Source organism: Dicentrarchus labrax, unplaced genomic scaffold, assembly GCF_905237075.1.
Source record: "Dicentrarchus labrax unplaced genomic scaffold, dlabrax2021, whole genome shotgun sequence".
NCBI lineage: Eukaryota > Metazoa > Chordata > Actinopteri > Moronidae > Dicentrarchus > Dicentrarchus labrax.
Window position 1 is genome coordinate 8,276,607 of NW_026136702.1, and position 13,396 is coordinate 8,290,002.

At 38.6% G+C, this 13,396-nt stretch overlaps 1 protein-coding gene across 1 annotated transcript; it reads left to right on the forward strand.

Moving 5' to 3' along the window:
* Positions 1-1,373: 1,373 nt before the first annotated feature.
* kcnk1b (potassium channel, subfamily K, member 1b) lies at positions 1,374-9,905 on the forward strand. The gene is made up of 3 exons (XM_051427716.1): positions 1,374-2,048; positions 3,763-4,158; positions 6,660-9,905. Exons 1-3 carry the CDS (start codon positions 1,694-1,696, stop codon positions 6,914-6,916), a joined length of 1,008 nt encoding a protein of 335 aa, XP_051283676.1. The 5' UTR covers positions 1,374-1,693; the 3' UTR covers positions 6,917-9,905.
* The last annotated feature ends 3,491 nt before the right edge of the window (positions 9,906-13,396 follow it).

The following is a 13,396-nucleotide window of genomic DNA, read 5'->3' on the forward strand; positions in this document are numbered from 1 at the left end:
ACATTGAGTCTAAACATCTATAGCAGTGTCTGATTAAATAATCAGAAGTGGTGTTATCCTTACAATATTAAGTGTTTGCCTTATACTCAAAATAATATAATCACCTATTCAAAGGTTTGTTTTAGTTTTCAAAAGGAAGGAGTTACACAGACACAGTGCCCACTAAAGGTTAAATACATGTGTGATTTGAGAATATGAAAGGGCAATATCAATAAATAATATCACACATAAACTATAACTAAAATCTATTAGTCAAGCTTTCATTAACTGTGGGACTAGAAGAGACATTATGTTCTCATTTCTTCTGGAACATGGAGTACAATAAGGTCAGAACAATTACCTTATAATGACCCTTATTGTATTGTCAATTCTAGTGGGTTTCACTTAGAGTAATGCTCTCTATTTCAGGAATACCCTGATCACTGATTGAGATGTTTTTATTCAGTGAGTGATGTTATTAATATCATATATCTCAAATGAGACCCTGTACTCATAAAATTTAATTTGTCTGTGAGTAAAATAATGTATCAAGTAATAACAAAATTAGTTATAATAAACAAAATCGAACATTAGTCCAGCTGGCATCGTTAAGAAACACTTTCACTTGTAATAACACACATTTATAAACAGATATTTGAACTTTTAAGACCTTTTACAATGTTATTTAACTGACATTATAAAAATGACACATAGCCTGCAAGAAAACCCTTAAATATACATATTTAATAATAATAGGCGACATCTAAAGTAGATCTATAATGCAGCAGTTGTGGCAAATTAAACTAAAAAACAAAGAAATCCCCTCAGGAGTTAAAACCTATTTCAATAATCATTTTAATAATTGGTGTGTTTTCCATCTGCAGGCTGACAGTCCAGTTCTTCCTGATGCCATCAAACTCTCCACGCCCCACATTTTCTCTGTTTCATATTTTAGGTATTTGGGCGTTTAACTTCCTGGTCGCAGTCTATGGGGCACAATAACAGGCGAGGAGGAGGAGGAGGAGGAGGAGGAGGCGATAATAGCTGTCTGACGTTTTCTCGATGTCTTTGAACAGAAACCGAAAGACGTCAGACAGACCCCTCTACCTGGGAAAAACGCCGACGTCACACGGCGCTTTGTAGCCGCCACATCGCCTGCTGCGTTCACGTCTCATTTAAAGCTCGGATATATGGAAACTACAGATCCAATACAGATCCAATATTAAATTATATAAAAATGGAAATGATAGAATAAGAAAAGTCGCGTAGTTGTATGATTTATAAAAAAATCAGGCCCCGTTGTGATTTTTTTGCAGCCTAAGATAAAGGTAAATTTAAGCATGGTTGCACGTGCTTTTATTAATTGAAATGCTTTTTTTGTTAAGTCGTCTTAAATCAGCATTTGTCTGCTACCGACTATAACTTAAGTGGAGCAGCCTATCACGTGAGGGATCTCAGCTTCTCCAGTCAAAATACATCCCTTTCTCATCGCTAACTCTTATATTTCCGACCGCACCTGAACGCCTCCAACTGCCACAGCAGGTTTCGCGGAGGGGGGAAGAGACATTTGAGCTTTGTCTTTAACAACATCCCTCTCAAAAGGATACATATCGGTAATATAACCCGTGAGGCGGTTAAATTAATAACGTTAGCCTTTCATTATATCTATATAAACCCGTAACGTAACACCGAGGTGAAACCTCTTTTTAAAAAAATGCTTCAGTCTCTAGCCAGCAATTCGTGTGTGCGGTTGATACAGAGTCACAAATCGACGTGGTATTTTGCATCTCTAGTCTTGGGGTACCTTCTTTATCTCATATTCGGCGCTGTTGTCTTCTCTTCGGTCGAGCTGCCTTATGAAGACCTCCTGCGTCAAGAGCTGAGGGGCATTAAAAAACAGTTCCTCCAGGAAAATGAATGTCTGTCCGAGGAGCGCCTCGAGAGGTTTCTAAAGAAAGCCCTGGAAGCCAGTAATTATGGGGTTTCCATCCTCAACAACGCATCTGCGAACTGGAACTGGGACTTCACCTCTGCGCTGTTTTTTGCGAGCACCGTGCTGTCCACCACAGGTAAGTGTTGCACAGTGGAGGGGATGCTGCAGCTGACCGGGTGCGCAGCAAAATATAGAAATACATTGAAATACAGGCCTGTATATTGTCTACCAGCTTTAATTAATAAGTGGGCTGATGTATTTGCATTTCCTCTTTAAAAATAACCCATGCCTTTATCTGACTTGCAGCTTAACTGAGCCACTACTAGGCCACGCTAACCTATGTGGCCTACTCAAGGACTCTAGGCAGGTAGTGGAAACTAAACGTGTCATACAGAAAGTGATAAAGCATGTTATGTGCCTTCCTTCATCACTTTTCATAAACACTACAATGCTTCACAACCCAATATTTCAGTCAGGCCATAAACCTGTTTGTAGCTTCATCCTCAAATTAAAAGAAATGTGAGTCTGAGATGCATTTACCCTTCAGCCTACCCCAGATTATTTTTGCTTCAGAAGCCCCTAGGGCTATATGTTATTCTGTCTTTCATTTATGTTGGCACAGTGAACACTGCAGGTACTGTAAAGGAGCAGCCTTCTTGCACAGTATTCAGTATATTGCTGCTCTCCAGACAGAAGCAGAAGTGTGAGAAACCTAACCCCCCCCAGGCAATCACATATTATAATTTAGGCAAACTCTCTGAACAAATAGGTTTGTTTATTTTGTCTCATGACATTGGGACAGTTTCGCACGTTACTGTGCGTATAGAGTCGTCTGTCTTTGGCATTGCACAAAACAACATGACTTGCAGATGCTTGTCAGTCAGGATACCTGGAGAACTTTAGTCTGACAGCATGGCAGCAATAATCTATGAGGTTTCAACATACATGATTGCACAGATACCGTGTACAGCAGCGGCTGCTCAAAACACTTCTTCTTTAAGTCTCAGCGTCATCAGATTCTGTTGCAGGCTCAACCAAGACTTGACAGACATCTAGATCAGATAGAGATCCGACTCTGTGCTATTTTTAGTCTCAAACCTTTTGCTTTTATTAATCACAGTGACACAGAATTAGTTTGGTCCTCATTTTTTCTACTAATCAGACACATGCAGTCGATTGTTTTGGATATTTTCTATTACCTTTGTCACTCAGCAGTTACGATGGATAGACACAAAAAAAATTCAGTCCACAGCCGTACACTGATCTTATTCTCAGCAGAAGTAGTTGCATTGTTTTTAATAGATACCAAACAGAAGCTGAAAGCAAACCTCCTGATATTTCCTCATTTACACACTCTTGTTAGTGAGCCATGGTATTTTTGACACTCTTGTCAGGTCATGTGAACATGTTTTACCTCCTTCACATCAACTTCAGGGCTGTTGTCAGTAGTCAGCCGCTACCTGTCTGAAACTGCTTTAATTGAGTACATGTTTTGCTCAGCCAACCTACCCGGTGTGATTAAAGTTTAAAAAGCACAGAAACAGCCTTCAAGTCAGACAGTACACAACTGTTTACTTAATCAGCAGAGACAGAGACATTTGAATAAGAAACTGGATGTTCTTTTACTACTGCTATGTTTTTAAGGACATTTTCCTAATTGTGTGATAATAATGAAGTTTGAACAGTTGTTTAACGTTTGATACACAAAGTACTGCGTTGTAATATATGAACTGAAGTATAATAATAAGAAAAAAATTTTCCCATTAAATACACACAGATACAGTTGAATACAAGGAAACCTGTTCCAGCAGCAGCCTTCTTATGAAACCGTTTCTTTTGTCGTCCTACAGGATATGGTCACACAGCACCACTGTCAGATGGCGGGAAGGCCTTCTGCATTATCTACTCTGTTATTGGCATCCCCTTCACCCTCCTCTTCCTCACTGCTGTGGTGCAAAGGATCATGGTGTTCAGCACAAGGAGGCCGGTCATGTACGTCCACACGCACTGGGGCCTGTCCAAGCCACTGGTGGCCATCGTTCACGCCACTCTGCTCGCCTTGTTGGCCGTCTCTTGCTTCTTCCTCATCCCCGCCGCCATCTTCTCGGGGCTGGAGGAGAACTGGAACTTCCTGGAGTCCTTCTACTTCTGCTTCATTTCACTCAGCACCATCGGCCTGGGAGACTACGTACCTGGAGAGGCTGTAAATCAGAAGTTCAGGGAGCTCTACAAAGTGGGCATCACTGGTGAGAGCTGATGATTCTTCATATTTGGAGCTATTTCCATGGCAAGATGGTGGTAGCTGTACGGTGTCAAATTAAGTTCCGCCTTCATTTTCATTCACTATGAGAAGCACTGTAAGCAGTATCATATGGTGAAATTACAGTAGCCAAAAGACATTATGGACTGGCACACAGCTGTTATTGTTGGTGCCTGTTTTCCTGAAATTAAGGACCATATTTCTCAGAAAGTCTAATGCTTCCTGTTGCAAAGAGGATATTAGTGTGTCCTTTGTTTGTACTGGAAAAACACCACTCTCTTTATTATTGGAGCTATAAAGCAATAAAACTATACAAATCCCATGTATGTTACAGTTTGCCACACTATGTAACATCTAGTATAGTATAGGCAAACATTTCTTCAAGTTAACAAGCCACACTGTCTCAGACTTGTATTGATTTACTGATGTGAGAATCTCACATATAGCAGGTTTTATGAGGGTGAACTTTGATCTAACTAGGCGTGACACAATCAGCTGGGTGTATTTGTTAAGTGAAAACTTGTATAATACTTATGTAATACTTGAATGTGTATGTTCAATATAGTAAGCATGCTTCAGAATTGCAAATACACAGATAGGATTCAGACATACCCAGTTTCTCCTGATAACAATTTTATATTTTCATAGCCTGATAAGATTTACCAGGTATAAACCCGTTTCAGATCTAGCTGGTAATATAAATTATATGCCAGTAGTGGCTTTGTATCAGCTTGACTCACATGAAAACCACAAATCAGTTAGTGCATTTAAATTTTATATCGACATAACAATTTGAGGGTTATAGACCAAAGGAGATGTGATTTATAGTTTTACTGACCTGCCCTACAGTTGGAATCATCACTATTGACTTTAAATTAAGCCGCTATTACAAAAGCTAAAACAAAGAAACAATCAATAATACTCTTACTATTAAAGGGGTATTTCACCACTGGATATGTGGTCTTTTTTTATAAAACCATGTTTCTGAAAACATTTGAGGCGAGAAATAAGCAATGTAGTAACAGAAGCCCAGGAGCCGGCAAAGTGTGTCGTCCAGCGGGCACCCATGCATATAATACCCATACTGTAATGATACAAAGCCGGTTGGGTGTCATGGAAATCACTACTACAGGAAGCATATACAATACTTTTCACTGCAAACCTCAAACCCATGCAGAGCTTATTGAAAAAGGTTCAGCTGCATTAGCTGTTTGGGTAGCTTTACACACTTTGGATATTTTTAAGCTTTTTTGACATTCTTTATGCTTTTTCCCATATTTTTAAAGTCCCATTAATCTGTCAGGTATGACAACACAGCAGTGGAAAAAAAAAAAAACTGAGCCACGGCCTAATGGAGAGCAGCGAGGCATTGATTGCATTTTCTGGGGGATTGTGCTGCTTGCTGTCAGCAGCAGGGATAATAGCGTGACTAGAAATAAAAAAGAAGCAATATTCAAACCCAGTGAGCTGCCACCTGCATGTGTGTATGTGGGTGTGTGATACACAACCAGCCAGAGACGTCATTCAGTAGGCACAATGTGTCAGTCTGTAGGAGGAGAGAAGACTGTGACAGAGTGTGTTTGTTTGCACAAATAACACCAGACACATTTGTACAGCTTCCTTCATGAAACATTGCACGTCCGTATCGGAAATGATTTCACCACTATCTATAGTAACATTTGGAGCATTGAAGCGGAATAGCTGAACAATTTGTGTCATTTGATGAAATTTCGCCAGTGCTTTGATAAGAGTATAACTCTATTCTGTGTACATACAGTATGTTCTGCCTTATTAATTGAGTTCAGATATATTTAAACAGTTGCTCATTCAGACACAACAGACTCAACATGCTTCTGACAGAGCTATAAAACTCCTGTCATTCATAGGATTAATGGTAACTGTGCTAATACAGGAGTTGTATTACGATTTATATAGTTCCAACAGTGGTTTTTAGGGGTTTCAGGGTTCTTTTTTATGCTGCAAAAGATAGTTTACTTGTTTTAGGTGAAAGATTTCACTGCTGCAAGTGATCAACATTTGCAGGGGATTTCCAGCATTGTCTAAAACTGTTTCCAGCATTGTCTGAAAACTGTTAAACTCTGCTTTTCTCCTCCTAGCTCACCATTCAAAAAAGGCACGCACTCCACTGCCCTCTTGTGTCAGTTCTTATAAATAACAGGTTTTGGGAGAGCAGTGAAAAAAAGTATTTTACTTGTGTTTTTTCCAATAGAATGACTTATAGAAATCTAAATATCTTTTAGTGTTTTGCTGTATCAATACAACACATTTTTATCAGCAGTTGCCACAGTTTAAAAACCTCATCAAGTAAAATTAAAATCTGAAATTAGTATAAATTGTGTTAAATGCTTAAATCTAGAGGGATGTTGGATAGAAGTACGGTTATTGTTTGTTTTTATATGGCAATAGTTAATAATACCACTCACTGCAGCTAATACCCTTTCCTTGCCTGTGTGTTTGTCTCATCAGTCTACCTGATCCTGGGTCTGATAGTCATGCTGGTGGTGCTGGAGACCTTCTGCGAGCTGCAGCAACTGAAGCAGCTGAGGAAGATGTTCTACTTGAAGAAGGAGAAGCCGCAGGACCGCCTCGCCATTTTGGAGCACGACCACCTGTCCTTCACCACTGTGTCCAAAAGAGCCACAGCACACAACGAGGACAAGACCCATCCGTTTGTTAGCGTCTCAACTCTGGTCTCTCCCAATGATGATCCCATGATCCAGTAAACATCTACAGAGCAAACATCCATTGAAGGATAAAAAATGTGAAAGTAGGGAGTAATGCACGCAAGTCTGTAAGTAGATATAATGAGTAGAGTCTCAGCTATAGGCACTCTGCAAAGCTCAAACATGCAGATTTTAGTAGTAAAACTAGTTCAGACTTTTCAGATCAAGCAAACAATCTCCTTTACCAAACCACAATACTGATGATATAGTGCTATGCAGCAGAGATTAAATTTATGTGCATTAATAAGGGGAAATTAATATTCTAACAGTGAATATAAAGACAAACTCAGCGATAAAAGAAAAGCCTTCTGCTGTATTTATGACTCATAGGAGTTAAGTTCCTTTATGGGCTGGATTATTTATTGCATATTTAGGAACATTTTAGGAAGTAATTGGTCTCTTAAATCTAACTGAAACATGGGACAATTCTCGGTAGTCGGTCACTAAACAGTACATAAATATGTATGTATATTATAAATAGAGATGCTTGACAGGTACGTGGAATGTACATAATCAGGTAAATGTTTTAAGATGTACGGTATATGCCATCTAGAATTCACATACCTATTAAAGATGAGCCAAAGTGTAGCCAACAGATAAAGCCAACTCGAGTAATTAATTATGACTTCCGTTCAGAATTGGTTTACATAATTTTCATCAGATGGAACTTGGACAGGATATTTTGTAATGTACCATGGCATGTTTTCCGGCAGTGCTTGTTACAAACTGATCAAAGTTGGCTGGTGGGTAAGCTCTGAAATGCTTTATTGGATTCTTTTCAATCTGACTAGCTCCCATTGATTTTTTAAAATGTTTTTGAAAGTTTCAGGGGGATTGTTTTTCCATTGCATAATGTGGGTCAGATGGTTGGCTGAAAGAGAGGTTTCAGTTTTCCGATCCCGAACAAAGCATCTGAAATAACAGACAATGCAATTTATGAACAATGAGTGGGTTGAGCTCAGAAGAAGATATCCTGAAAGTGTGACATATTCGACCATGAGAGTTTGCAAAACATCAGGTTTTGTTTAAGAAACTGCAGAGAAAATTTAATCTATATGTAAGTAGTCTTACGGCCATGTTTTGTAGGATTTTTGGCTCATCTTTATAAAGGTGTTAACTATTCTGGTTGCACTCCACATTGTCATATTTCATTGTGAGGGAAAATATTTGTCTGCAGATGTGTGTATTTTCTCAACATGTTGCAGTGGTATTTCAAAGTTGTCCATGTGTGATGATAAGCACTATAACTTATTGATTTGTCTGAATGACTTAATGTGTACTGAACTGTGAAAAGGGAAGTAAAGTTAGTCTAGCTTAAAAAGGGAACCACAGAGCGCCGACTGGCCTGTTGCATTTTACAGTAAGTAAAGAGTTTGCACATGTACTGGAGTCAGGCAGTAGTACAAAAAATAACCATTTGGGATTTCTCTGAAACAAAAGAGTCATGGCTTTAAAGATTTCATCTGTAAAAACAGGATATATTTTTAATGGAAAAATAATACTTTCATTGCGGATGATCTGTGAAAGGCTTGATAATTGCTCAAAGCAACAAAAGAGCAAAATGTTAAACAGAAACTGCTTTGCTGTATTTACATCATTTGAATGTAGAAATGTATATTTTTGAATATGACATGAGGAAGGTTTACAACATTTTGTTAGTAATTAATTAAATAAATTCTGTACTAGAAACGGTACACCAGGGAAACTTGAAACTTTAAATTCAAGCAGCAGGAGTGCAGCTTAACATCAGTTCTGATTATCAACCACATCAGTTTTTAATCTGCTTATCAACCAAGGATAACCGTCCATAATTGGAATTTAAACCAGTGGATATAAACTTGCAAGTTTGTATGACATAGCACTCCTGTTTATTTTTTTAAGGTATTTGTATCTGGAAGAGAAATGTTGTGACATTAGTCATTTCATGCCGTTATCCGTCCTGTAATATTCTGTTTGGCACAAACAGACATCCACACATACAGTGTGGTACGCTGCTGTGATGCAGACTTATTTGTCATATACACGTTTTAGCACATTTAAGAGAAAGACGAGCATTTGTTATGAATTTCAACAAGCTATGTCTAGCTGAAGTTCTAACCTCATCTTTTGTTTTCTCTGCTACATCGTCACATCAAGACACACTCGCAGCCTTTTATGAAGTCTTGAATGTAATTTTTTTTGTGCTGTTTGCTACCGTGAGATTCAAGGCCTGACCAGAGTGCAGCATTATTCCTTCCTGCTCTGCTGGCTCTGTTAGTTTAGTATTGACAGGTTTATTTGAAACAGTGTGTACAGGTGAGCTTTGGCGAGGTGTCGTGACCGCTTGCAAAAGTAGTGTTGACAGTGTCATCATCTGAGTTACTCGCTGATCTTTAATGTTGTGTTTTATAGATCAGCGGGATTGTATTTCATGTTTTTTTTTCCACCAGTTTGGCCTTCATGTGAACTGTGAAGCATTAGTACTGTTCATATTGTCTGCTGAGAAAAGCGAGAACTTGAATTTTGCCAGATTAGGGTTTCTCTTTTACTGTAAGATTTCGCTGATGTGTAGATACATTAAATAGATTGATGTCAAGGCTTCGACCCTTTGGCGCTGCTGTTTTCGGCAGTGTTTGTCATGCACATACAGTTTGTCTTGGAGGTGAGAGCTGTCAGGTTAAGTAGTTCTAGTTCTGTTCAGGGAGTAACTATTGTGTCAAGGATTACAAACAAGCACACTAACACTATTTATATATGCTGACAGAATTAAAACGTCTGGAATATTTGGAATCATTGGTTTCTGTACTTATCTCTTCAGTTGTTGTGGGGCATACTGTGGATTCACATGCACCGTTGACTATTTTAGTGTTACAATACCGATGTTGTAATACAGGAGAACTTTCCATGGAGCACAAAGGTTTTATGTAAAATTCATTCCAGCAAAAGAAGTGAATCCATGAACTGTAAAATATCAGTGTCTTAAATAAAGTGTTGGTTTATCAATACTTAATCTGACTCTTTGTTTAATTATTCTGTTGAAAACGAGCTGATCCAGTGGTAGGTCATGGGTATTATCCTCTGACAGTAGTTTCAGCTGTCTTCCTGCAGCAACACGTGTGATTATATAACATGTGTTTACCATATAAGTGTACTGCAAATGAATACACGCCAGGGTGAGAGTTGTGGACCATTTTCAGGCTTCTGAACACAAAGCCACTTGGGAAAATTGGAAAGAAGAGCAGAACAAATGGAAATGAATGTGATTATCTGGGTCCTGGGTAGCATTTTTAAAGAAAGAAAGTACTTGTTGGTACTTGAATACACTATTTTCGTCAATTGTCTAATCTTTGAATATGAAATGGAGGTGTGGACTCAGATGTTCAGTACATCTTTTTCTCCATCACAGAAGAGCGGTAATTGAAGTAGGAGGTGAACAAGAGGGTCACAGATACCCCAGCCAGTGATTAACAGGAAATGCTTTCATATATGAGCATAAAAAGCAATGATTTGCACATCAGACTCATTACTTGAAACATAAAAGAGAGAGGACATCGTTAGCTGTTGAAAGACACCGATTCATGATGAGAACCTGCAAAGACCAACAAAGCTCTAAAATTTGTAGTATATATGAGTGGCTTTTGGTTTTTCTGGCACAAAGAAACACATATAAAAATCAGTATATGAACTCTGTCAGTGATTATCTGATCCATTTCAACCTCAGCATTCATCAACTACTATACTACTGTACTATATAGTACAATGTATTGTATTTTATGGCCACAGGCACAGAGACATATGTCTCTGAGGAGAGTGAATTTAATTGGGTATGTTTAGGGTTCTGCAAGAAATGTAACACTTGTTTTATTCAGCAGCTGTTTCTTATTGAACAGAAGGGTAATTACCTCTGACATGCAGGCACCTCTCACTGCAGAACCCCTGAGCCGACATCCATGTTATCAAGTTTAACTCCCTGAATAAAGATGAGGTGAAGGCAGCTCTTGGCAAAGTATTTATTGGATGCACAATGTGCGAACACAATTACCTGTGGGCGCACTGTAATTGAAAATAGCTTTTGAGGATGTCAGCCAGTTTGATACAGATTATATATTCAGAATCAGCACTGAATAGCAATTGTGTCTGTTGATTTACACATAATGTGATTGTAACAAATCACTGTTATCAAATCAGAATCCTTGCTTTAAAGTACGTAATCAGCTTGAATTTGTATTATGTACTGTGTATTTCTAGTAAAGTAAGTACATTTTTTGAAAAATCTATTGCAGAACAGGCTCAAAACAACAGAACAACTGAAATCCACATGCAAGTTCCCCCTCCATTTGGTTGGAGCACTGCAAATAGTCCTTTTAAATCAGATGGGCCCTGTTTGTACTAGAAGTATACAGATTTATATTTTTTATGGGCTTTTATTGGCCTCACTGGATAGTGACAGCTGAAGAACTACAAAGTGTGAAGTACAAACTGTAAGGTTCATCAAAGCCATTAAACTGGCTGGACCTCATCCCATTAAAGCTGAATGTATACAATACAGCAAATAACTTCTCATTTAAATGCATGTGATACATCAAAATAACATTAAACATTATTGTTTGGAAAGACTCAAGAGGTAATGAGAAACATAATGAAAATAATGTAACAAAAAAACCCCAGCACATTTACTGTATCAAAAAAGCTAACGCACACACTTAAACACACTTCATCACACATTTACACTCATATGATTTATTCATAGCAGTGGTTTCCAGCCTGCAAAGTGTTTCTTTTAAATGCACATTCTGCAGGTTTAAAATGTAAAAGATGACCATAAAAAACACATGAACAGTAGCTGTAAAATAAAAAAAATACAGCTATATCATTCAGTGCCTGCAGGAGGCAGTGTAAAATTATTACAGCAATTACTTGATTTCCCTGACATTTAATTTCTACATTTTCATGTGTAATCTGCAGCTGCTCTTTCTTTCTTTTGTGGCAGGTGGTGCAGGTTGGCGTGTGTAGAACAGGGGGACTGTATTAAATCTGCAGCCTGCTAAATGTGAATAAATCAGTTTGTGAGCTTTTGGGTTTGTGAGTGAATTACACACGTACAACAATGCTGAAAAAAGAGCTTGCTGGAAATGAAACCTTCTCAAGCAAAGACTGTTACAGAAATAATTAGATTGTATTTGCTGACTCCAGAGAAAAATACCTGCCAATTTTGGCACATGGCCAGTTTAGGCACACCTACGCTTTCGTACATGACATCTTCTAAAGCCCACGCTTTTTTTTCTCCTTTATTAACTTTTAATTTGTACCCACACACATACACGTACACACAGTACAATTGTCAGTATGCGCAGCCAGGATGTCAGTCAGGAGTGCATTAGGGCAGAACGGAACTATCCCCTGAAGGCCCATCTCTACACATTGGACTGAAATGTACTTGCCGCTTCTTGTCATTAAAACTGCTATTTGATCTTTTTGCTTCATTCATATGCACACAGGAAACTACCTGATCCTGAGCTGTGAAGATAAAAAAAATTCTGCTTAATTTTTAAATCCTGCAGCAGGAAATATTCTTTATCTCCGTGCTAAAATGGAGAAATGCATCATTACACCGAATCTTGAGTTTCATACAGTGTACAGTTGCAATGCAAGACACTCACTCCAGCAAAGCCCAAGAGTAGCACACACTGCAGAATCACTCAGGAGAATACTGTGTAATGCTTGACATTCAGCTTTTACAACAAGTCTATTGTTGTAACTTTGGCTCCTCATACACCAGTGGACTCAGGGGTCATCCAGGACAGGGGACGGGTTGGACTGAACAGAGACGACGACTGACATCTACCCTATAGCAGCGCTTTCTGGTGGTGGAGCAACTCTATTTATATCCTGACACACACACTGGGACTATGGGAATGCAGGAGGCCTGAAGCACAAACATTCCCCACTGCCAACTCTCTAACAGCTCTCATTTGGTACTGCAAATGCAATGCTTTCATTTTGATGGAGTAAATGGAGTGTTGATTATATTTTCAAAAATGATAATAATGTGGATATATTTGTATTAATGCACCCAAGACATTTGAGGCTGTGGCCATGCATGGCAGTGCTATTTTCTTGGCATAGAAACCATGTGATATATATATATATATATATATATATATATGTGTGTGTATAGGTACAGACATGCACACAGCAAACACTTAGCAGGACACACACACACTGCCCTAGTTAACTGTATTGAATGTATAAGAGGTGAGACAAACTGACAGGACCAGAAGAAGGGAGGAGAGAAAAGAAGGAGGGGCGGATGAATGCTGCAGCCATGGGCTTTCTACCTCTTGCAACTGTTCTGCAGTGAAACCTCCATCTCTGCGGTGTGTGATGTCTTCACTCACGGTTCTCGTCTTTCATAAAAAAGAATGCACATGGACGTTTATTAGGCGCTGGAGGACAAACATGAATACACGGAAAGAGGAACAGGAAAAGAATGTATTGTTG

Bases quoted from the DNA above. Each gene is read 5' to 3' on its own strand.
- kcnk1b (XM_051427716.1), top strand. From the start codon at position 1,694: ATGCTTCAGTCTCTAGCCAGCAATTCGTGTGTGCGGTTGATACAGAGT. The intron at 2,049-3,762 runs GTAAGTGTTGCA...GTCGTCCTACAG, and splicing joins CACCGTGCTGTCCACCACAG to GATATGGTCACACAGCACCA. The intron at 4,159-6,659 runs GTGAGAGCTGAT...TTGTCTCATCAG, and splicing joins CTACAAAGTGGGCATCACTG to TCTACCTGATCCTGGGTCTG.